The sequence below is a fragment of the Rhopalosiphum padi genome, chromosome 3 (assembly GCF_020882245.1).
Source record: "Rhopalosiphum padi isolate XX-2018 chromosome 3, ASM2088224v1, whole genome shotgun sequence".
NCBI lineage: Eukaryota > Metazoa > Arthropoda > Insecta > Hemiptera > Aphididae > Rhopalosiphum > Rhopalosiphum padi.
Window position 1 is genome coordinate 48,544,254 of NC_083599.1, and position 27,941 is coordinate 48,572,194.

The 27,941-nt window shown below is 27.7% G+C and overlaps 1 protein-coding gene across 1 annotated transcript; it reads right to left on the reverse strand.

Annotated features, from left to right (window-relative positions):
- Positions 1-898: 898 nt before the first annotated feature.
- LOC132926752 (uncharacterized) lies at positions 899-27,941 on the reverse strand. The gene is made up of 9 exons (XM_060991142.1): positions 27,756-27,941; positions 21,324-21,510; positions 5,895-6,102; positions 5,089-5,266; positions 4,896-4,974; positions 4,496-4,559; positions 4,306-4,419; positions 4,111-4,242; positions 899-3,369 (listed from the first exon to the last, which is right to left on the reverse strand). The coding sequence occupies exons 3-9, from the start codon at positions 6,024-6,026 to the stop codon at positions 3,289-3,291; spliced, it is 780 nt and encodes a 259-aa protein (XP_060847125.1). The 5' UTR covers positions 6,027-6,102; positions 21,324-21,510; positions 27,756-27,941; the 3' UTR covers positions 899-3,288.

The window sequence follows — 27,941 nt, forward strand, 5'->3', positions numbered from 1 at the left end:
ATTTTAAATATTTAAATACTAATCTAAAGTAATTTAAAAGTGGTCACATAACAGCCAATAATTGCTGTTAGTTTACAATGAACAAAAATAAATATATATTATTCTTCATTCATATTATATGGATAATTTGTATATTATTCTTGTTAATAACATGTTGTTTAAGAACTAAAGATTAAACAACAAAAGCATATTTTTTGACAAATTTTCGAGTGCAGAAAGAAAAAAATTTTGAAATACATTTAAAGAAAATATGGCATATACTTAAAACATTATTTACCAATATACACCTCAACATTTAGATTTCTTGAAATTGTCACAAATGAAGGTTCAGTGGTAAGTAGACTAAAATGGAAGGTTAGATGGTTATTGAAAAACTTATAAAACATAGTAAAGTTTTAATAATCTTTAGAGGACGTCTCACCCGCATGTGTTGTCTCCGTCTTAAACACGTACGGCATGGTAAATTTTCGTTCACCAGTTTCAATAGTGTGCTTTTAGTTTTAAAATTAGAGTGAATTGACCTATTATGAAATTTACAGTTAAGAACATTATCTAGGGCATCTCACGAACGTTTTATTATATTTTTATTTTAAAGCGAGTTATGAGTTTTTTAGGCTGTATAAACAATTTACAATTTTAAAATCAAATATTGTCAATTATATTGACGAGTTAGATTGACACCCGCGTCAATGTACTTCAATTAGCTCGTCAAACACAGCCATCAATACTCATTCGAAATTAATATTTTTTAGCTACTTTACCTAGACAGTTGATTCTTTACTTCTTCTACAACAGTACAACATGTATATATGTTACTGTCGCCTGTCAATGTTATAAGTTTAGACATAATATCATATTAAATATCTACGAAATAGATACATATAAAAATAAGTACATATTCTTTTTAGCTTGTATTGGATGATTTAAATATGTTTTTATTTATTATTAATAATACAAATATACATCTTTGGCAAATAACATTGATATACTAAGACTAATGTATATATATTTTTAGAGTATAGCCATAGCGCAATATACATAATATTGCTTACAGTTTTAAGAATATTATAGTAAACAAAAAAAAAATACACTTTACCCTTTCAAGTTTAGAGGGTGTAAATTTTAAAAACTACTTAAAAGGTAGCTGACAAGTATTTTACTTTTTAATTATTAACATAAATACTAACTATTACATTTAATGCTAAAAAAAGTTAAATTTCCAGTCAATAAAAATTGTTTTCAATTACAAAAAACCAAATACATCATATCAAATATACATTTTCAAGATCAATTTATAATTTGTTTTAATTTAATGTTATTTAATTGTGTAAAATGTAAATATGTGTGTTAAGTCCTCTTGAAGTGATAAACTTAAACTTAAATTATGTGTTGTAAACAAAAACATCTAATATTGTGAACTACAGAATCATATGTAACATAATTCATAATCGTAAGAAAATACAATGTCCAAAACCTATTACAAAAATGTATTTTTAAATCATAATTCTTAAATGACAATATTGACAAAACGCATATTTCTTCTATCTCATTAGTTTTAAAACATAATTTAAAGTAATTTAAACAGAATTACAAAAGTTATAGTTATGATAAGTGAATTTCATTGATATATATATATATAAATATTTAACACTGATTCACATTTTACTGCTATAAATTGTAGGTACATTACTTTTATAATTTTGAGAATAAGCATTAGAAAAAAATGAAAAATTACTATAATGTACAAACTAAAAAAAAAACACACACATTTAATACACTACTAAGCCTAGTACATTTTAATGAGCACCTACAAGGTCTCCATCAAACAACCAATGTCAGATAATAATATCTTAAATAATATACTTTTTGAATTTGTTAATATTCTATTAATAACATTGTTTTACACAATCTACTGACAGTGTAATTATAATTTCAAGTCAATAATATATATTTGTTTTGTAAGTTTGTAACACAATAGTTATATTAATATCAATCAAAGTATCACCATTAGTTTAATGTTATATAACATAGTATAAAAACTAACAAAACGTTATAGGCAAATTCATTTTGTATTAAAATATTATTTTCTGGTATGAATTGTCTGACTTAACATTATACCTCACATGAACTCTAATTATTGAATTCATTAATTACATTCAAACGAAAAATCAAATCTTACCCAAGTGTTAAATATATGCTATTCATATAATTTAGGCACCCAAACTAACAGCTAGACAAGTGACTATTATTCCACAGTATTATATGACAAATTTAATTGGCATACATTGACAATTAATTACATACATAATTTGCTTATCAATTAACTTACATATAAACAAAACAAAAAGATTTAAGACTAGTAAAAGCTCAACAAAAAAGTAGGAGTTTTTTTCAAAAGAAGTTTAATATATAAATATGGGCAGAGATTTCTTTGATTTAAAAATATTACATTTCATATTATGATTTCATCAATGAATTTTAACAATTAAAATTACATATAATGTTTTTGTTCTCAATGTTTAAATAAGATATAAATCTAATAGAAAAAAAAATTACATCCATAAAATAATTCTCAAAACAATAACTTATAATAATTTGACATTGTACAAAAAAAATCAATGTTGGTATTTAAAAAAAAACTGTATAATATAACGACAATAAAAAATTAAAAAAGAAGAATGCTCAATTTTAGTTGAGCGCATTGATCAACGACTAAAATTATGTACCTTTCGAGTGATATTTAACAATAAAATCAGATTTTTTTTTTGTGACAGTAAAATAGACATAGTTTTGTTTATTAATACAAAATCATTATGTAATTAGGCTTATACTATTAGCATTAATAAAATCATTTATTGATGCATTAGTTTCTGTTGTTGTAAGTATACATATAGGTATATTATACATTATTTTAGCCGCAATTCAAACGTATACCTGAATTTTTTTCGAAATTTACTAAAATCAAGAGCATTTTCAACTATTCATAAATTTGAGACCCATTTACAAAACAACAAACTTCTACGCACTACTATTGTGCAGTAGCTCCATATATATTACACTACATTAAAACCTACCACATAGATATTTATTTTATAAGTAAAAAAAATAATAGATATTTTGTACATACATCTGCACTTAAAAACTTATGTTGTAAAAGCTCGTGAAAAAGATTTATAACCGTTATTGTCGGTAAAAACAGTCGCTTAATAGTAATATTATAATATAACAAGGTCACAGTGACAATTACGGTGTATATATACATGATGAATTTGATACCATCAATACTTATTATATGTAAATAAAATTTTCGTATTCGTTCGTTGAAGCTTCTTCTTCTTGATGGTGGTGTTCGGTCCAAATCGTTTGCACCTAAAAACAAAGAAAAAACCATTAGTTTAGCTATAGAAAAATTAAAATCGTTAAATATTTTTCACTGGAATGACAACCGTGAGCACTGAGCAGTCAATGCAAAAGCAAAATATGGTTCGTTGCCCGTTGGCTTAGGTAGCGTTTATTTATTTATTTTTATTTAAAGGGATGCAACACTGACAATGTTTTCTACAAAAATAGACCTATCTTATTATGCCAATTATACTGACTATCCTAGTTTATCCGATTAATATGTTAATTAATACAATTGGTGAAATATTGATAGGCACTATAATAAATAATAATAATATTCTATGAGTTCATTATTGAAATGTGTGTGCGGAAGCACTAATATTTCTTTTAGTCATATTCGGGTAGTGGTAAGCTCTTCCTATAGTCGATTATATGGTCAAAAGTTGGGTTATTTATCTAAGTACTTATTGTACTATATTAATCAAATTTTTCAACAAAATTAGGAATTTAAAATTGTAATCTACTGGAACTGATAGTGAATTTTATATAGTTGACATTTTTAAAATTTTTATATAATTAATAATAATACTAATTATCTAATTATTAATAATATACAAACGAAGTTATTACAGACCAGGAAAACCCGACACTGATCAGCTATGCGAGTAAATAGTACGATTATATACCGATTAGTTATCCATTATTATACCTAATACGATATTCAATACAAGCATAATACACAATAACCAAATTCATATCTAAACTCACTTGTTTCGACTTATAATTTGGATTCCTTTTGATGATGAAAATGTAATCACTATTGAGCGGCCAACAACATTGCACGTTCAATGGTATATCATCGTGGTGGAGTTTGCGTTGGTATTCTTCGGATTTCGATAACTAGTTAAAAATAATGAAGTTTAATATTTGTCGTTAAATCTTAATGTCGTAATTACTATTTACCTCGTACAAAGAAAACTGTTCGACTTGCTCTTTGCTATTATAACAGTTGAGCAATATTCTGATCAACTCGTCGACGGTCGTACGTTCAGAAATCAATAGGCTTTTATACTTAGACTAATAGAAATATATACATATTATTAATAGGGATAAGGTAAAAGTTTCGATGCAATAAAATAACTGCCAAACTTACCCCAGGCATCAATTCACCGTCATAGACCTTCACAAGGCCACCTTTTTTGGATTGCAAGCAAAACCTGAAACGAATAATAAAACGTTCACGTTAAATTGAGTTAATGATAAATAAAAATAAATTTAACAAAAAATAATGTGTGGAATTACTAAACCAATATTAATAACAATAATGATAGATTGAGTTTGAAATGTTAAGAAGTTAATAGATGTTAATGTGCAAACAGAATGCAGCACATATTTTAACGAAAATGTCGAATAAAAAAAACTGTGTAGATTTCGTGCGATAATAAAACAGTTTTATGAAGAGGCGTAACAGTTATCAAGGCATATCGAGAATATCAAAACTAGAATAATGATGATACATATATAAATTAATTAATAATAATATCATAACACACCTCGATTCTCCTCTGGGGTGGCATGACTGCAACACAGCAGGACATGATTCGTTATCCAGGACGAATACAGTTCTGAGTCCTGAATAAAAATAATAAAAATACGATCATTGCATATGATATTGTACGTAAATAATTTAATAATTCAAACGTGAATCGTAATTTTCAGTCACAATTTACGGTCGTATTAACGTACCGATTTTCCTTAGATTTATTTCCATAGTCATGAAAAACAAATTTGGGTCTCTGTGACGCATTCGGTATTTATTGAGCAGAATGGATATCACTTCACTGCAAGTCGTCGTATAAGCCAGTCCAAGTGTTTTGTACTCGAGGTCGGAACGCAAACACTTTGTGTACACTTTGATTGTGTCCTGTAAGTATGATATTGTATTATTATCGTATTAATATAACTCCATAAATAAGCGTTATGAAAAAACAATTTAGCCCGAGTAAATATATTATTAATTAGTTACCTAACTATATTATTTATCTTTTATCGGTTTACGCGAGACTAATCATTTTCATGTTTAAAAAAAAAATATTGAATAAAAATACAAGACAGACATTGTGATGAATGCGTATAAAACATGACTATTATAGGATTTAAAATTGTCTTTAAAAAAGAGTGAAATTTTAAGAATATAAAATGAAACATAAATAAATAAATAATAAGTAATAACAATATATTATATAATAATGATTAATCGATCATGCTTGTCTCAATTTTTTTTTTTTTTGATAATGAATTTATTCAAATACTAGTTTTGAGAACTTTTAAGTACACTTAAAAATCATTATCTATTTAAATAGTTTTTATTAAATATTGTTAAAATGATTTCCTTTTGAAAACGTTGATGTGAATACATTGAAATTCGAACAAATAGTTTCTGAATAATTAAACTTAAATTTTATAATTGTATTTAACGTTGAATTTAAATTTTCAAATATAGCAATCATAAGTATATTTTTTCAAATTTAAAAAAACGTCCAACAACTTACAACTGGATTTGAAATGTTCAACGACGATACACTTGAACATCTACTAGACATTGGCTCATGGTTAAAAGAACTTGCTGTAGACACAATGCTAAGTGTGTCGGCACATTTTGCTCGGTGCACGTGTTTCAACATGACTGTTTTTTTTGGATCCTTTTATCTTTTCTCACCGTCCGACATAAACCAACTCGAATGACAAATCGTTTAAAACCTGAAAAAACAAAATTCTCAATTTATAACCGACAATTAATTAACTAAAATTATTTTCATAAAGTTTTACGGTACAAAATAGAAAAACTATATTATAAATCAAACCGGTATATACACATCGCATCCGCAGTTACAATTTATGATTAAATTGTAAACAAATAAGTCCAAGTTAAAAATTCTAATTAAAACTAAGAATACACACCGATGAATTTATGATAGTAATGGATTTTTTTTTCAACAAATGTCCTGTTTTATAAATTATATTGATTATTTGGTTTAGAATATTAAAAGTAATGTCATATCAATAATAATAATATGTATTATGTACCAACAAGGCAAAAATTATTAATAAACAGTCACAATTAGGTGATTTTATAACAATTTCAAGACATGTTGGTTTTCGAATGTGCAAAATTACTTTTATTAAACAAAAACAAAAACGCTTAGAATTTACATTTAGAGCAGCGCATTCTGTATACCATCATAATTTTGTTTGTCTGAGTCGTTTAAGGAGTTTTACATATGCAATAAAATATCATACATTTAGCTGCCTATACCGTATGTGTCTTCGCATCATCTTCATTTACCATTAGATTAGATAACGATTTTTATAAAAAAAAATATATATATATATATATATATATATATTAAATAATAACAATATTCATTAACGAAGAACCACAAAATGTAACAAAATATAATTATATAGTACCTATTTCCGTAATCCCGTGATGTTACCGCTTTTGATTGATGCGTTATTATCGGATAATGCGTGGGTAAATATGTAGTCGTAAATATTATAGTTACGAAACAAAATATTTAAATGAGATAGATGAAACATTTTTCTGGGCGATCAGCGTGCTACTTTTTTTGTCACCAACGCATTGCATATTAACACTAATTTAATCGATTTGATGACATTATGTGATTTCGCATAAAAAAAATAATGTTTCTATTGCACATATAGACAACAAATTTCGTTACTTCACCACCTACAACAATTTAACTTATTTTTACGGTGAAATTAACTCTCATCTAAAGTTACTTTTCAATCTATTTTCGCACACGATATTTATTATTAGGGTTCGACTTTTGCATTTGTATATTTTTTTTTATAGTGGTTGTAATTAATAACTATTCTAGGTAATACATACATTTTTTATGTGAAATTCTGAAATCAAATACAAAATTTGACCGCATATTTTCGCATAATTCGTTATATTTTATGAAAAGTGCATAATAGAAAATTTGTAACATAATAGTGAATTTTTATATTATATAATACATGTAATATTATCGGCCAATATCGTGCTTAGATAACGTTTTGGGAAAAATAATTCCTAAAATAAATTATCTTTACTAAAGAAGTCTCTTTGACGATCAATAAATCACATTGCTATCGACAAACATACAATTACAAACTTAATGATGTCTAGATTCTATTACGACTGAAGAATTTAAAAATCAGTACGTGGTCGGCATCGTATAATTAGAAACAATGAACTACCAGCTATTCATCAACATACATTTTTCTTTACTTCGTTGTTTTATTATATTTTGACTAAATTTTCAAATAATAGTCGTATTAATCCATACATATTCGAGTTAGGTTATTTTAAACAATTATTAATAATTTATAAATTATCATTCAATATACATTTATTTTTAAATATTTTTTTTTATATTATGTGTTACCTATGTTTTTTTCAAATAAATACCATTTTATTTGCATATTTTAAAATTTTTTAGTGCATTAAGTTCTGAACTTAATATATTATATATTTATACACCTACCAATAAATAATTATGATGAAACATTAATGTAAAAAAAGAACCTGTTTGCGCACATAATATTTTAGTCACTCGTCAAAGGATTTTTGTTCGTTTCTCTAAAAAAAACGTGCGTTACTGTGTTAGTCATCAGCCTTCGAAAATCGAAATTTACTATATTTAATATTTATTGTTCTCATTCAAAAGCCTCGGTTTACCTCAACGCATTTCAAAAACATTTGATATATCAACACAATAGATTATTATACTGATAATTGCACTTTTGTTTATGCTATTTTCGAAACGAATTGAATTGATTTATCTACAGGACAAGTCTTGGTTTGAGAATTTGAGATATGAATACGTTGTCGTCAGTTCGTTAAATGTGTTGTATGGCCGACAGACGATACGCATTTTTTGATAGTGATATACATAATAGTATAATACAGATAACATTTAACGATGACAAACGACAATAAACAACGACCTGTGTACACATAAGTGGGTACTCATTGGCAACGTGTAATGGGAAATTAGTATTTTGTGCAAATGAGTAATAAAAACGAAGAGTAAGTATTTTCATAATATATATATATATATATTCGATATATGAGTAAGAGATTAGTCAAGTAAAAAATGTGAAATGTGCGCGAAGGAGAATTGAGCCACCATGTGGTTGATTAGCCTATAAAAAGATAACGAACAAAAAACCTATTAATTTACTAATATTTATAAAATTTGAGTGTTTTTGACAGGCTATTTACTATTTAGGTACGCAGAAAATACAATATTATTGAATTATTTGTTTACGCTAGCAAAATTATAGATAATGATGTGAAATAAAAAAATAAAATTATTTCATGAGTAGTCACTCTAATTGAAAAAAAAAACAGCACATCATTATTTATTCTCAAGTATGACGATGTAAAAATAATAATATATTTATTTAATTTGTTTAGATTCTCAATACAGTATTCATATCTTTCAATTAATATAATAATGTACATTATGTCATTATATTTTATATAATATTAATAATTCTCTATTGAATATCAAAACAAATTTAATTTATTTGATACTCCCGAAGTGAAATTATTAGTGATTTTATACATTTTAAAATGTATCAACAATTTACATAAAATCATACCTGATGTATTTTACGTGAAAAAGACGAATGTATAACCGTGACATTTGTTTCGAAAATAATGATTATCTAAAAACTGAAACTTTCTCGGACCATAATATTATACTAACATATTATCTAAACAACCGACAAGGTCACAAGTATATTACAATACTATGTGAGAATGTGGACTATACGAGCACTGTTCATCGATGTTTTATAAAGAAACAATTATAACAAAATTGTACGAATGATTCAAATAAAAAAAATTAAAATATATTTAATACCCATTCTAAGTAGTCAACTAATGGTCCCACGACGTCCCTACTGTTCTGCGTAAGCACATAATTATACTTACGAATTTATAGAGAATAAAATGCATACATATATTGTTACAGAACAGTAGTTGCTGCATCTAAAGTGGGATTTTAGAGCTTAATCACTTTATATTAAAATGAAAGATAAAAATATTTTTCATGGCATTTTTATTGCATTTCCTAATACAAATTCGTATATATATTTTTTTTAAACAAATAAAACTTTTTCTATAAATAATATTTCAAAATAAAGAAAATATGAGGCGTTTGCAAATAGTGTTATCTTTAAAATTATCATAACAAGTGTCTTATTTATATAATTTCTCCCAGTAGTAGAATAACTATGGGGATGATAGATATAGGGGTCACTTATGCCCGGTATATATTTTTAAAAATAAGAAAAATTAAACAGCATTAAACATTTTATATTATTATACGTACCTAACTGGTATGAGTCAAAAATATTTATTTTTTATTAGAATAATATATGAATTTACTGGGAATATAATAGTATTGCGTATCATATAAAATAATATTTGGGAAAATACCTGGACTTAGGGCACGGATATCTTAAGATACGTATGTTACAAGTAGCGCGGAAAATAGAAAATTTCCGTTTTAGTAGTTCCAATTTTGTATTGTAAGCTTTAATACCTATTAGGCTAATAATAATACAATATTTTAATTTTTAGATTAAGACTAACATGACTTATAAGCATTTTTAAATATAAATATTTTACAAACTCAGTCGTTATACTATTGATTATAGAATAGTCTATTCTAATTCTATAACCAATGGTTATACGGAGACAACATGTGTGGGTACGTCGTTCTGCCTAGATTTCTTCGAAAGCAATATTAGTGTAGTTGATTTGATTTTCTTGGTGATTTTAGGTATCGAAAATTGACGGCGAGACGTCCCGTCCTCGTCCTAACATTCTGAGAATCGCTATATTAGTACCCATGACTCCGGGAGTAGTGCGGTGGATACATAAATATTATAATATAATGATCGTATTGGACCCCAACTAGTGACTACTGATTTTTAATTTATTGAAATGTTTACCAGAAATCAGAATATGCGAAGAATGGCGATCGATGGAGTGTAATAAAATGGTGCGAGGGGCAGGACACGCGGACGTCGTATTACCACAATATCGCACACACCGGCTGCAGCTGCTCCCTTTCGTGAGCGACCATAATGGCAATATGCATTGCAGATGAACGCGACGTGTTGTTTTGGAGAAAAAAGAAATCCGTGTGCGCGACCATATTATAACCACACCGCGGTGCAAGGATCAGCGCAGGACCTCTAAACAGTCTTAAACGCTGCAGGTGTGTGAGCGGTGTCTGTAAGCCGTCCAAGTCTATATTTATACACGTTCACGTGTCGTACATGATGAATGGTATACTTCCGATACAAATGCATTGGTTAAGTCGTTTCATATATTTTTATTTACGTCCACCACAAGAAAAAAAATAAACGAACGAAATAATAATAATAATAATAATAATAATAGCATGAAAAACGAAAACAATTAATGCAGAATACTCGGGTAATATCATTATACCTACACTATTATTATACAGGTATGTAAAAAACATGCACGCGTGGCAATCGTGAATAATAACGAAATGCAATAAAATGCTATAGCAATTTTTTATTTTTCATTTTTCTTGTAATGCGATTTTTTTAAATAGTTTTTAAAACACTAAGCCATCTAAAAACAAATTATTATTATTAAAACACATACGAGCGAATGTATATATAAATACACAATTTACGCATAAATAGATATTTCCGGCGTTTAAAAGAAAAGTCCAAACAAATATATTAGTAATTACGCGTATCATTATAATATTGTTATTATTATTATTATCATCATCATTTATTAAAACCATACATGTGCGTGTAACGTGTGTACAAATACTACAGTATAAACGTAACTACAGTATTTTATATTGTAAGAAACGTGTGGTCAGGATTAATATTTTTTTTATAAACATTACATATTATTTTAATATCTCAGTTCGATAAACTAATTCGTTTTTATTTTATATAATTACACAAAGATGATTAAGGGTTATTCACGGTAGGAAAAAAAAGAATTAAAAATAAATTCCGACGCTGGCTACTAATGTGTTCCTCTTCTTTCTATACACCGTCACGAGGTAAATACAAAAAATAACTCTCACGCGCTATAATAATAACAATAATGTCAGTATAATGGTCGAGAAATAACTCATTACCTACGAGCGGTAGTCGTACGAAAAGGGTCGGATGAAAAGGTGACGCGCGGACGGGAAGATCGTGATTTACCGACCAGGAGAAGCGTCGGAGGCTGATGGGATAACGCAGATTTCGACAGTTTATAGGTACACATAATAAAATACACACAATGTTACAGCTAGAATATATTATTCTCTTATCGTTTTTGAGTGTATAATTTATTATAGTCTTCATGTGACACACAATATCTTGCACAAGAAGGGTTGTATACGCGGCGCTCGAGGATTTATATACAGAGTGATTCAAGTACCTATGCCTACAAATATTTTTTCCTTTAAAATTAATTTATTAATAGTTTGACTTCTAGAATTTTTAAATATACCAAAGGTCTTAATTTTCATTTCTTGAGATTTTTGTAGGTACCACTTAATAAAGATGAGTGTCTGTCCGCGGGGGTCAAAATAAAAATTCGAACGAGTTATTTTTGAGTTATTTAATGCTTTGTGACAATAGGTCCACATGATAATGAATTTAGAAGATATGTGTTTTGAATAATTCAGTAATTAATATCATTATAATGTGTAAAAATGGCCCTAATATAAATACTAAATCGTTTAAATTCAATATTATATTAGCTATTTGATATATCTGTAAAATCATTTTAAATTTTCATTCGAATTTTGAATTAAGTACAATTGAGTACAATTATCCACTAAATAATTTACAGTTAAGGGGAAAGGATTCTTGTATGAAAATTAAATAGAAATTTTTATCACCAACCAAATTTTAGTATTACAAGAAATCTCAAGCATTTTTAAATATGATCTTTAGTTATATTAATAATTCAAAAATCAGAATTTGAATAAATTCATTATTAGAAGAAAAATGAAGGCGAGAATGTTAGATGAATCATTCTGTATACATTACTATAAAATGACTCTCTCCACGGCTCTATACCCTTTGGCTGGCTGTATGTAAATAATACATGGAGTGGTAGTGTTTCAGGTATTACTATAGAAGTCGATGTAAAGATACGCGATACACCCCCCGACTACTAAATACGTACAAACACTTTATTATTTTTTTCATATTATTAAATTAAACGTCGACAAGACAAACGCAAGCAGCAATCAGTATATTATACAGTATTCCGGACCAGTGTTTTTTTCGACTCGTCCCGAAAACTGTTCACGACGTTTTTTTTGACACACACACATACACGCGAGCGCGCACACACTTATTATATTACGATGATAATAATTATAATATTATGTGCGGCGTATAAAAAAACAGTGGACGTCGGAGAAATGCGATTTTGTCGTATAGGCGTATTTTTTTTCAACAATAAGATGACCACCATTGTCCTGTCCTAGCTATATTAAAATAACGCATATTTATTTCGCTGTCATTTCAATATTCATCATTAATACGATGATCGGATTCTAACAATATTCTGTTGTAACGGCCAAACAAACAACACAATTCGATTATACGAATCTTAAAACCACAATCCAATACGCAATAAACAAAATAAAATACGTACGAAAACGTAGTATGTATACTATGATATAATATATTTATTTTATTGTGTGCGGGATGCATCCTCATATTATATTATGGTCATCGATGCCTATAGCTGTTCGTTTTGAAACGTGTGCGTACGATTAAAAGTAAAATCACGTTATACTAGAATCTGTTTGATAATTCAATACACCGTTGATCATGTATTGTACACAGTCTTGTACTGTACATGTATTCTGGTTATAAAACGCAAAATTTTAAGATATTTGGCCAATTAGAAATGACATAAACATAACGCACATGATAATTAATAATACATCATAATAGAAATACGACCAGTTACTGACTACTGTTTTATATTTAAAAAAAATACAATATTTTCAAATTATCTAAGCACATTTTTTTTTAATAACAATTTCTAAATTAAATATAATGTTTACATTTTAATCGTTTTTGTATGTTTTTTTATTACCTACGTATTTATGCACGAAAATCAAAATATTATTTCAACAATATTTTCACCGTCATGGTCTGATTTAAATGTATTTATATAAATGTAATACTTTTTAGTTTTTATTTATAGTATTCTCTTTATTCATAAATGTCTATACATAGAAAATACATAACATTAGAAAATATTTTACAGTTTATTATCAGTATACATTAGCATTTCTCTAATGGACGAGTTTTATCTACATAAATCCACATACTTTGGACTTGGATTAGGAATTCGTTCTCTTGTCTACACTGTCACACAGACGATTACATTACACAGAATATTGGTCATATTCTGTTTATCGAATAGAGGATTACTTTATCAGAGCGTGACACATCAACGTTATGTCGTATAGGAATGAAGTGGGCTTATGTTATTCATCCGTTGCGATAGAATAATATTCTCGAAAACGATTTCAAGCTACGAATCGGAAATATAATATAAGAAGTGCAACATTTTAATGGAGCTGATATATGCATTTTATATATAAGACGTATTGAACGTTCGTAAGTCGTAAGTACGTTATCGACAATCGACAAACCATTTATAGAAATATGTATCTATATTCTATTTAGTTATATAGTATATACCAATACGAATAGATTATAATGAACGCTAATCTGTTTGCTTTCAACGTTTTAATTAAGCTTTGTCGTTTCGAAATCTTTTTTGTCACGTGTCATCAACGTTTGTGTTATATTTTTCATCGCACGTTTATAAGTATTGTACTATTCGAGTTTTTTCTTCATATTTAAAAAAAATATTATGCATGTTCATCTGTATGTTACGAGGCATAAGTGCATTTATTTGTTTACAGGCATGATGACATGTAAATAACTTTGATGAAAAATCCTGTATCTAAAAGGTCATGACTTTTAAGTTTGAGAGCTAAGAAATTCTTGGATGAATGTGTACTCCGATAACTCACAATGTGTACTACCAGGAATGACTGAAGTACAACAATTTAATTTAATTAGCAGCATAGTATTTAAAATATCTAAATTGGTTTTTTTAAACATAAAATTAAAATAATGTTAAAACAATAAAATATGCTTCAATCGACCACTAATTGATCTATAAATTTTCTAATTGAAATATTTTTCAACGCATATATTTACATATTTATATTTGTATATACTATATATACTACGTGAAATAGTTTCACAATTCTATCCCCATAATAAATATACATAGCGCCACTACGGGATAATACAATTTATTGGTCGCACCTATGTATAATGTATACGGGGTGTTTTAAGAATGTTTGAAACTGATACATCAGACGGTTCCAGATTTTTTGAAAATCTTGAGTATACACATTGCGGTCTACCACGCCGTCGTCGGCCGACCTTCACATACTCTCTACAGATAGATTCCTGCAGCCCCGGCTGAGCAACGGTATCACACACAGTGTTATTATTATTATTATTATTCAAGAAAATATTTTAACGCAATAATAACGCATATATATATATTAGTATATCCAAACCTTGAGATAGTTTATACACATGTCTTGTCGCGACTGTCCGGCACACAACAATATAATTTTATGTTATAATATAGGTATCTGGTATACGCACCTCGATGCTGTTGCGGTTTTGGGCGGGTATATAATATTATACGTATACACACATTATGCGGTGTACACACGCTATTCCTATTACGCCAACGCCATCCCAGTGGCCAACATTATACATTTATACATAGGTATACGCATTACGAGCCATATAATATGTATAATAATAATTACTATTATTTGTCGTTATACATTATTATTATGATCACACGATCATCATATCCATCCATCGTCGCGGCGACTCGTACAAAATTCTACACCCAACCGCAAATATGTCTTTGCGTGTAACGCAGTACCCGTGTAAGTACAACAATAATAATAATAACAACGCATCGATGAATGGAAATACACTAGCCGTAGCCCATATAGGTAAAAAAAAAAATCGGATAAAGGAACTTGTTACGTATTGAAAACCGATGCTCCTGAGATATTTCGTCACACTCACCGAATTCTTTTTCCGTCTATTTATTAATATAGTATATAGGCACAAATATAACAGCGACAATGCACAACACAACATAACATAATGTAATAATAATATCACATCCTTTCGTTTTTCTCGGTCGACACGGCCGCGCCTAAACGTATATAATAATAGTATGTATTGGTACAGCGTGTATACTTATAGCGTACTTTGAGTCGAATTGCCGCTAGCGGGCGGAAAGCCGACGCGCTTTATCACACGACAACGACGACCGCGACGCCGACGATAATGTAATATTATCATTTTATTTTCCCACCGATGACGGAGGAGTCGTTTAGTTATTTCTATTGTTTTGGTAAAAAAAAAATATAACTCCGCTCACGCGTGTACAAAATGCTATTATTATAGGCGTGTTATATTGCACGTGGTATTTCAGACTTTTTACAAACTTTGAGAATAATGTTTTCGTGAAAGCAAGAGGAAAACCAAAAAACCAGCTATATTGTTTTTATCAAAAAAAGGACTATGAAGGAAAGACTTATACGATTTCAGCCAATATATCTTTAGTTATAAATTCATTGTAAATTATTGCAAAATAACATCAGTAACGCAAATACAAGAAACCCTCAGTTATACATATATTATGTGCCTGAAAATTAATCTCATGACTGAATTATGAAAGAAAACAAAACATTAAAATAAAATAAACAATTATTTTGTTATAAGACGTATAGAACCTAAATAGTCTTAAAAGTACAACAAACGGAAAATAAGTTTTCTTTTTCACTTCACCGACATAAGATCACATAATAATATAATATTATACTAAAATGTGTATACTTATAGGGAAAACATTAAAATTACCTATTTAAATACATTACAAATCAAAATATTATCATTAAAAAGTTTCGATTTCGAACTTGGACTACGTGAATGTCCTTCGCGAGTAGACGAGTAGTAAAACGCATATTTACACGACATATTTACGTATAACATATTATGATATTGGTACTTGTTTCGATTTTCGTTTTAAACTGGTTTTGCTGCAGTCGACAATGTTGATATACTATAAATTATAATACATACATGTTTATATACGTATATACGTATATAAGTATTTACTGAAACGTAACATTGCACGTACCTATTTATGCCAACAAAACGGGGTTATTATTTTATAACTATACCTATTCTCAGTATACCAACGTCTATGCAATCGAGTTAAGGCGAATATTTTTACGTCACATGGCCATGCGCTGACAAATAATCATATTTCCTTTCCGTGAACGCGATCATTAGCTACCTATATGCATATTATATTCCTTAATCGAAATACCTACTGCATTACGCACGATCATCATTTCTAAGCTAATTGATGCCTAATAACCGCGTTATTATTGAAATAATAAGTATAATGTATACATTACATTTAAATATTATTGCTAATACCTAATACTCCACCAAACACGTCTTGCAAGTGTTAGCTGAACCGGAGAAAATAGTTTGACGAGACAATAGATTTATAGGTGAGTTCTGGTTTTTTTTTTTTTTTGTATAGGGGCAAGCATTAGTAAAGTGATGGCCCTATCCAAAGCCATTGCACATCGGGGAAAGTGTAAACTGGGGTTGAGGAAAAATACTGTTTAATAGTTGTTCTACGTATTGTATATACTCGGCCCCAATTTTTTTCAGATTGATATGTTAACTCTCCTTGAAAAAAAAGGCCCTGATATTCTCATATCGAATTTAATATTAACTTATAATATTTTTGAGATTCATAATCATTTGTCCATTTAACATTACCCAGAGGACTCCCAAGATGGACATTTTCATTATCCTTCATGAATTATCTTATAAAATTAACAATAGGTAAACGTGACAGTTAAGTAAACAAAAAATATAATTATTTTTAAATATAAGTTTACATAATAAATTAATAACCAATATGTATATAATTTATGTAAGACATGAAAAGTTTAAGTATATATTATTAAAACGAAATGTAGTCATATAAAGTATAATTTAGGCTGTAAAATAATATCATCATTATACACTTAAAACATTTTAAAATATTATTTTAAAGTTAAGAAATAAGGGATGGAACAGTTGAGGGGAGGTAATAGTATTTCAAGGAGCTAAAGCATTCGCACAAATGTCCATAATGACACTATATAGTGCTTATTATACTTACGTAATATTGTTATTGTATAATATATATATATATATTACAACAGGCATAGTGGTATTAATTCTAGTTAATAAATTTAAGCCAAGTTCAGAATTATCCCACGTGATATTCAAGTATAATTGGTTTATAATATTATTCACATTTGTAGGTGTGTAACACACTCAAAGTAATCCTATTATAATAGGTAAAAACGCCAAAAACGTTTAAAATTGTTGTTTAGAAACGTAGAATATATATACTTGTATTATAATTCGACCACCGAAACTTTGCAAGGAAAAGTGTATCACATATTATTATTGTTAATATTCTACTGCTGCGCGGCTAATGTTTTGTTTCGTGTGAAATGTGAATAGCACACAGATTTCATTTTTAAGACGTTTTTGAATTAAATATTTAGATCGTACGTTTTTCTTTTGGAGGAAGGACGAACCGGATGTTGCACTTATATTTGCATGTACTTTGCACGCGTAAGTACCTACTAATATTTAATACCTATGTCAAATCGACAAACATATATTGTATTATATTATTTCATATAATATAGTGTAAACTGTAAAGTGTTACGAAACGCCAAATTGTCATTGCATACATTTTTTTCCTTACGATATTCACGCCTTAAATGCAAATTTCACTATTGTGCGGTTTCTAAATAGTACAATATGTAAGTACAACATTTTTACTAATTCCTAAAGACTGATATCCAATAATCGAATGTACAGAAAACTTATGTGGTTGCGTAATTATTGTATTGTACGGCTTTTTTTGTGTCTGACTAACATCGAGTTTAAACAAAGAAATTAATAATGAAATTGTACAATTATTAATAAACTATAACAAATATATATAGACTATTTAACACAATTCGATTTAAAGGTACAAAAATTTTGTCTGAAATAAACAGAAAATTGGTTATTTCCCTAAATTGAATTACATCAATATTATGATTTATGTGAATGTAATTTTATTAAGCATATGTTCTAATAGCATAAAAACGTTATAAAAACGAATGAAACGTAAAAACAATAATATATGTTAAATTAATACAAATATACATTTTCTTTAGTTTTATCAAATAATTAAATATTGACATTTGTAGGTTCAATAAATATTTATCATATTTGATATTATGCACATAATATAAAAAAAAATGGATTTGATTATATTATCACGATGGCGTCGGCATATTATTGTAGGTTGCAAATTTAATGGTATACATTTGACATTTGACCATAAGTTTTAACACATAATATTATTGGACTAGTCAGTCATACAACATATTTTTTATTTGGCTGATTTCGCGTTTATTTTAATATAAAATAGGTATTTAAGTATTAATATTAATAAAATGTGCCTCAGAGTTGTTTAATTAGTCAAAATAAATTATAATAACTAAGTTTGACAACAAATCAGATAAGCTCAGGCGTGAAAATAATTTCCATTTATAAAACATTAATACGAATACTTAATTAATGAATTAATTACAATACAAAAAACAAATATAGGTATATCTATATAGTTATATATAACAATATTGATATATTATTTATATCGTGCCCATAAAGCATACGATATCTGTATAGTTTTTATAAATAACAATATTATACGATGAATACAATTTACACCAAATGGACATAGGTATCAAAGTATAAACAAATATCAATAAGACATTATATTATTTATAAATTATAAAACGTTTCAATATTTTAACAAAAGACGACAATTTCGAGTAATGTTTTATATGTTTATATTATACATAATTTACCAATAAAATATGATGTAGACGTATAGTAGATGGCAGATGTGCCAAAAATCAATAGTAAAAAGTGCTGCTCGTGAATAAAATAAAATAACAATTCTTCAATTAAGTACTAGTGTCACTACCTATGCCAAGAAAAACAAATTTTAATTTGTAATTTCTAGTCGGATGATTTTAATTGATAGTTTATCTTTATAATATCATTATATATAAAAATATTTGTAGTTTTTAAAGATAGTTATAGTTAGTTTATTCATATTTCGTATTTTGTTATTTCTCTAAAAAGGATCGGTGATCGATATTCAATTTATAATTTTACATAGCAACTAGTAACCATCGAATACGAATATTCGTAATACCAAGGTCGTTATACAACTATACCAGAGGTGATTACTACATTACAATTTACAATATTTGTATAAATTATATTTGTACATAACTATATACTTGGAATTTTTCAGTGATTCAGAGAAAATTTTAAAAGCTAATAATATGCATAATTTAATATATAATATATTTACTAAAACTTAACATACTTGTACTACTTAATAGAGTCGTTTTAAACTATTAAGGGTTAAAATTTAAAAAACTTTCTTGATTGAAAATTGGTCATACCTATAAGATTGTAAATAAATTAAGTAGTTTGTTACACTAACCATTAAACAAATATGGTAATATATTATACAATACACCTATTATTATACGTGTAGTAGCAGATAGCTGTCATAAGACAAAACACGGCATAATGAGTAACAAAAATATATTTTGATATATAATAACCTAATTGTAATTCATAAACATTAAGCTAATGATATCATAAAATATATTAGGTTTAATGTACTGTATAATGTTACAAGTAAATTATTCTAATGAAAAAAATGTAGTTATGTCATAAAATTGTACAGAAAAAATTACACATACGCTAAATATTATATAACAACGCATATAGATATATGAAAATAATAATTGATATAAAATTATATTTTAATAATATGAAATTTTAATACAAACAAATGTCAAATGACGTCAACAATTTTGTATCAAATTCGTGAGTACCTACAAATTATGAGTAGATTGCACAGAAATATATATAAATATATATATAATATGGCATATAATATATTAGCCAAACCTAACCTATTTTTTTTAAACTACGCAAACGTAACTTCATTAAATTGTCTAAGTATCTACATCATAGTTAATTGTATCCGCTGAAATAACAAATAAACAATCATATAAAATTATACCGTTTACCTGCTATAATCATACATTATTTGGATTGCTATTGCATCAATATATATAATATACTATATTAGAAGAAAATAAATATAATTCGATATAGCTGCAACCAACCCACAAACACTAAATACATTCTATATCTATCTATACATTCTAAAATAAAACACAACTTTTTAGAACTTTTCAAATAAATGATAAAACAGTCTCAGTCCCTAACTATGATGTACCTCAAAGTTTGATGTGTTAAATATTTGATGAAACTTCTGACTCTGTTTATTGTAACTATCCTCTGAAGGATACACTATACCATATACCACAATATATGATACCAGTGATACAGTTTTCTATTTACTATATAGGTACGTATACTGTATAGTGTATAATATATAATTACAGTAAATAGTAAATACTGATCATTTAAATAATATAATACTATTAAATTTATGCGAATGGAATGCGTTTAAATAAAAATTGTATATTATTATTATTATTAGCACTATAGTTATATTGACTATTGAGTATTAATATTTGTCTAAAGATTAATACAATATCATTTTGCAAACAGTAACTTATTAGTTTTACCTGTATGAAGACGGAGTCTTGATCATCACGATTTTACGACTGTAACAGTAGGAACACAGTCTAGGCGCAAGTGTATAAGTGTATTGTTCTGGCGTTCAGCAATCCAAATTCATGGGCATGACCTCAACCTCACAATACAAATGGAGATTATTGCACGCACCAGTGTACACAGCGATACCAAAATACACTACAAAACACAAAAAATAATTATTTTTTTTAAAACTACCTATTTGTCAACAAATTGTGCGCAAAACACAATGGGCGTTATAAGTACTTAAATGACTAAATTTTACTTTTGAAAATACAATGCAACTTTCGTTTTATATTTTTGCAACAATGACTTTACGGGGAAAACGCCGGCTAGGCTGTACTGCAGGAGTGCTGAACATGTATTATTTTTTTTCCTAAGTATATAATATTCGTCGAGTGATTTTTTTTGGTGACGAATTTTAGACGCATGTAACAAACAAGCCTTCGAACAGTTATTTTATTCACCCGGACGTTATTTATTACCCCAGTATTGTGTGCAAATGTTTATAAATCAATAATATTGTTCTTTGTTGAATACTAATACGCATGGTGCATATATTATTATCAAGTTGTTATCAAAAACTATAAAATCGCGTCGACAACAATATGTGATAATATCACGTACCCAATATACTTACAGTTTTATTACAAGTGAAAACATTTGTACGTTTATACCGATACATAATATATTATTATGCCGAACGCAATAAATCTAGTGGTACTTACTTGACAGTTTCGATCCGTGTTGAACAATTATAATATATGCAGTATACTAGCTATATCATTACTCGTACAAGGTGAAGTAAAACGAGAGTTCAAAGACATGGTTTTTACCAGCCAATATTAAAAATATGTTGTTTTACTTTCTATTAAGAATAAAATAGGGAATTAGCTGAAATGTAATGCCGCAAAAAAAAAAGGAGGAAACGATATTGTCATATCATATAATATAAAATCCTTTAGGGTTGGCCGAATACATAATGTAATTTAACGGGTGTAGATTAAACATTTCCGCCTTGCCCATAAATTTCCAGGTCTCCAGGACATCTGATAGACATTTTTTCATCACTGTTGACAATTAATATGAATAGTTAAACAGTTGTAAGTACCACCGGTAGGTATCACATACTATACACTATAGTATATACATTGTATATAGGAGTAATAGGTAAAATAATAATAATACTGTTATATATGCCACCCGCGATACACCAAGGACAGCCTCTGTACTGAACCGGATCACGCAATCATTTTAAAACATTGCTCTTGTCCTTTTGTGTGTTTATAAATATAAAATAAAAACAAGGGATACATATATATATAGATGCACGAGTACTGCAACATTATATTGTATATTATATATACATACGCCCATTACGATATCCGGTATTTTATAATTTTAGTTTCGAGTTGTGCACACATTTTTTACACACTAATGGGTGCACGGTGCACTTCCCCTTTACGGACACGCACCACTGATTAAACCGAATCGGAAGTAATGTAGGGGTTTCAAAACACAAACGCTCTTAATTGGTCATATTATACCCGTGTTAAATGACGTGCGGACATTAGATACGGATTTATACTAAATACGGACAACTATCAATAACAAATCCAACCACAGCTGGTGGTGGTTTCACGGTCATGTGCGAAAATATTAAACACTGCACGTATCCTGCATACATTATATAATTTTATATTGATATACCTGTAAAAGATATATTGAACAAACGTTTCAATAAAAAAATAATTGATATTGTTAAAATAAATAAATATACATATCAAAATCGTGATAAACGTGAATTATAATTATTTAGCTACTACAAATGCAAAGCCAGAAAATAAAGTTTTATAGGTACTTATTTTTGATAAATAAATATTTATCAAAGTTCACAATGCAGTTATTAGCATTTTTTAAGTATTATTTTTAACATAGAAGCAGTCAAATTAAAAAGAATCAATACATTCATGTAATTCGTAAATCATAAAATATCGACATTAAAGAGGTCATTTTTTTAAACCCCCGAAAGGAATACATACTAATGTTATTTAACCATAATATACCTAACTATTAGGTAATTTTTATTATAATATCAATAATAAATTACAATAAAAATAGAAACATTATACTTCAAACTGTATAATACTAATACATTTTATAAGAACTTGAGATTGTCAAATTCGCTTAAATCTTGTCAATACTATTAATATGCATTTTTGTAATTGGTCATATTAAAAACAGAAATTATTTAAATTGATTCGATTGATAATGAATAAAAAAAATAGCCACATTTATTTTCGTAAAGTAATAGATATTATTACTTACCTATTATTCTATGATTGCAATTTAAAACTGTTAAATATTATTTTTATAATGAACTCATGTAAATAAAAAAAATCTATATTTATGTATAAAACTTCTACTAATATCACACGTCTTTAATATTTTTTATCTAAATATTTTATACGTTACAAAGTGCAGCGTGTAAACATTCATTGGTATGTAAATATTAAAAGATATTATGTACCTATTTAGGTATGTAAACTAGATGAATAAAATGTTTAAAACGTTGTTAACTCTTGTCAGTGTTGAATGTTGATATTATCATTATAAGTTATAAAAAAATAAAAAATATATATATTATTAATATTAGTGTACATATTATTAAAAGATCAAAGAAAATACATCAAAGCTAAAACATACAAAATATTATGATATCATTATTGAATACAATGGTTTGAATGTTTGATTATCACATTTATCTGAGTAATAATTCACGTTTTAGGTTAGGACAGTTAGGTTAGGCTTGCAGTTGTATGTAGAACACACAGAAACAATTAAAATATAAATATAGTAGTAATATAGTAGTCAAATATAGTCGTAATCGTTGACCCTTGTCATGATAGAACATATTTTTTTTATTATTACAACATGATTAGCCAAATACCGTCTTTAATGGATAATTCAATATTAAAAAATTAATATGCAGTTAAGCATGAAAAATACCAGACAAGTTGTTTTCATTTAAATTTTAATAACGAGAACACGTGTGGATATAAAAAAAATCTCGTACTTAAACCTTAAACACACTTTACACTCGACAGTTGAGATGTTTGACAAGCGTTTACCGAAAACAACAAACAAATATGTACCCATCTAAATACGTTTTTTTCCAGAAACACTAAAAACAAAAAAAAAAATAAAAGTTATTTCTAAACAATCAACAATCGTGCACCTAGTTTAAATAAATGACAACCAGCGGGGAGTAATAAGGATTTTCCGGTTACACAGACCAGCAGCCGGAACACAACGCCCTTGTGTTTCAGCTTCAATAAAGATCCCGGTACCAAAACACCAGCTGCTGCAGCGGCTTCAATTAATACAACCAGCGATCTAACATCGTACTTGTATACAGGGTGTCCAACAAATATTTATAAATTAATAACGGTGATGGGATGATGAAACTGTAAAATACCATCAAGCGTAGGTACCAGATTCTATAGTGAATCACTGTAGGACATCCTGTACATACACCCCATGTTAAATCTAACGGTTTAATGCTATTAAAATATTATAGATAATAATAACTCAAGACGTTTAATGTGTATATTATATAAAAATTACTCTACATCATGAATTATGAATTATACTACCTACAGTATGATGTTTTAAATTTGAAAATTAAATAAAAGAAAAACAGGCCGGTTGTAAATATTGTTATCGTTTATTATTCACGAGATTATTTATTTACAGTTTTATTGTAACAATAATATTATTAAATAAATTGTAACCTAACATATACTATAATTTATGTATTATATAATATTATATATACATAAGATTATTATTTATAAATGCAAATATTTATAGTATAATATTATATACCTTTTAAAGCGTAACGTTTGTTAATGTTTAAATATATACATGATACATCACAAGCGTATTAGACGAGGTATTAGACTATAATAATTCGGAACAAAATGTGCGAACATCATACATGTGATTTTACACATTTTGAACTCGCCGACTTTAACGAGATCAGTTCTAATAAAATATTCCAATTTAATATAATTAAAAAAAACTTCTTAATCAACACTTATTATAATATACATGAGAAATAGGTTAAGACAAATAACAATTATAATAGCTCACTTTCATACTAATTTAAATGTTGTTTTCGCAAACTAATTGATTATGGAACCATTTTTAAACCAAAACTAAATTGTTTATATAAAATAATTTTTAAGGAACTATTACTACGAAATTTTAAAATAAACGCTGCTATAGCTATATACTATATACATGTTATTGAAATATAATTGTACGACCTAATATTTCTGAAATAGTTACATAATTGATTAAAATACCTAATTATTGCGAACAGTTTTATTACGATTATTACATTAGTATTTTGACAAGAAAATATATATCAATACTGGAGAAAAGTGGGTGTATTAATAATCAGGTATTACATCCCACGAACTAGAAGCCAATAGGCTCGCCAATAGGTAAACGTGGGCAGCAAATGTCTATAAAACGTATGTGTATTGGATATTTGGCCCCAATAAACAAATATTTTTAATGACTTAAGGATACAGACAATAATTATTATGATAGAAATTATTTTTTATGTTAAGTAATTTTTTATAAGCCTAAGAAAATGTATGGAGCAACAATAACGTTAAAATGTTAACGATATTACAAAATTATATCGTCAAGAAATATTTATATACTCGTGTATATATTTATTTAAAAATGAAAAATACAAAATAAATATTGTTTCAATTATGAATACTTCTTAGTTCTTATAAAGTAAATGTAAAAATTAATTTAGTTAGAATGATAAATAAATTACATTTTCTTATTTAAATTCCAGAAATATTATTATTTTTTAAATTAGGTACATTAACTAAACGAAGAATATTTTTTGTAAAAAATAATATGACATGTTACCTATAAAATGCATAGATTTTCCAAATTGTTAGTACAATAGTACCTACTTGATAATTGAATTTTAGAAAAAAAATAACATAATGTAATAATCGCACTGTTTTGTTACGTATAATAATTATATTATATTAATAGAGTAAATATTATACTCTTAAAGCTATTGGTAATTGAACATGTGTAAGCAAATGTAAAAATTGTAAAAAAAATAAATAATAATATAATAAAATTAACACAGTTTCGACTGAAATTATGACGTAATGGATATTTGAAATCATTTTTAATGAACAACAAAGATATCCTGGTTTGAGAGCAACAGATGTTTCGTTAATTTCTAGTTAATTAAAACCACGAGCACAGTGAAGTACATAATATTAATATGACGTACTGCCCACACAACAATCAAACGTGCGTAGTTATTCATCGAACCAATTCGTAAAAGCAATGAAGCATAATATTATATTATATTGCGGTACAATTTTCAGCGACTGCCGACTGGTAATGATAATAGACAATATTAATACCTATAAATGTCTATAAATAAATATCTATTATATCGTATTATTAACTTTCATCATAATAATAGAATGATATAATATAATAATTATTATATACTCCACGTGTATATATATATTGTATATAATAGTACGATGTGTACCCGTGTAGATGGAATGAAAATACTCCAAACACAATTGCTCACATTCTTCACAAGGCCGAAGGTATACAGCACTAATACGAAAAAAATTACCCAGGAATCCGACGTAAAAAACTAGCTGACCATATGGGGGGTTTTCACGGCCCGGTGATCCCGAAAAGATTTTTCACTGTTATTTAGTGTAACAACGTTTATTTATTTTTTTTTTGACGTGTCATACACTCGACATGGAATGTGGGAAAATAGATTTTTTGATTTTTTTTTTTTTTATCACACCGGAATATGTACTGACGCAAACGCGGCAGCGGTGAAATTTATACTTGATGAATCTTTTGTCGAAATACTCATTTTTTCCAGCATTTTTAAAATGGAAACATACATTTTTAATTTCCCATAGCAAGCAGAACATTTTCTAGAATACATCAGAGTATAAGAATTTTGAACGAGTTGTTTATGAATGATAAGTATTTTAAATTACAGCCTACAGATCCCTTACTAATCTATAATTAACTACTCGTCCGAATTTTAATTTGTTTACATCGTAATATACCAAATAGTATTCTGTTTCGGACAAATGAAAAATAATGGCCAAATTTTATTTGATAAAAAAAAAATAAATGTTTTGAAAAAATGAGTGTTCGATAAAAGTATCGGTCTTTTACAATTATTAAATAATAATATAATATGTACAGTAAGGTGCTGCAGTATAGACGTTCGAAAAAAAATGCATTTACGTCTCATTATGCGAGAATATCTTCTGAAAATGAAATCCACAACAATGACAATATCGGTAGGTTACCTGCAGGGCTGGTGACGGATTTCGGTCGTACACTATGAGATGTTGCTGCTGTCGAAACGTGTAAGTACTCAGTAAGCGCCGGGGGCGGTGACGGCGGAGACAGCGGCGGCGGAGACGACGAAACCGCAACGACGACGACGACGACGATCGCGGACGGACGACGGACGGGTAATGAATCACTGAAAT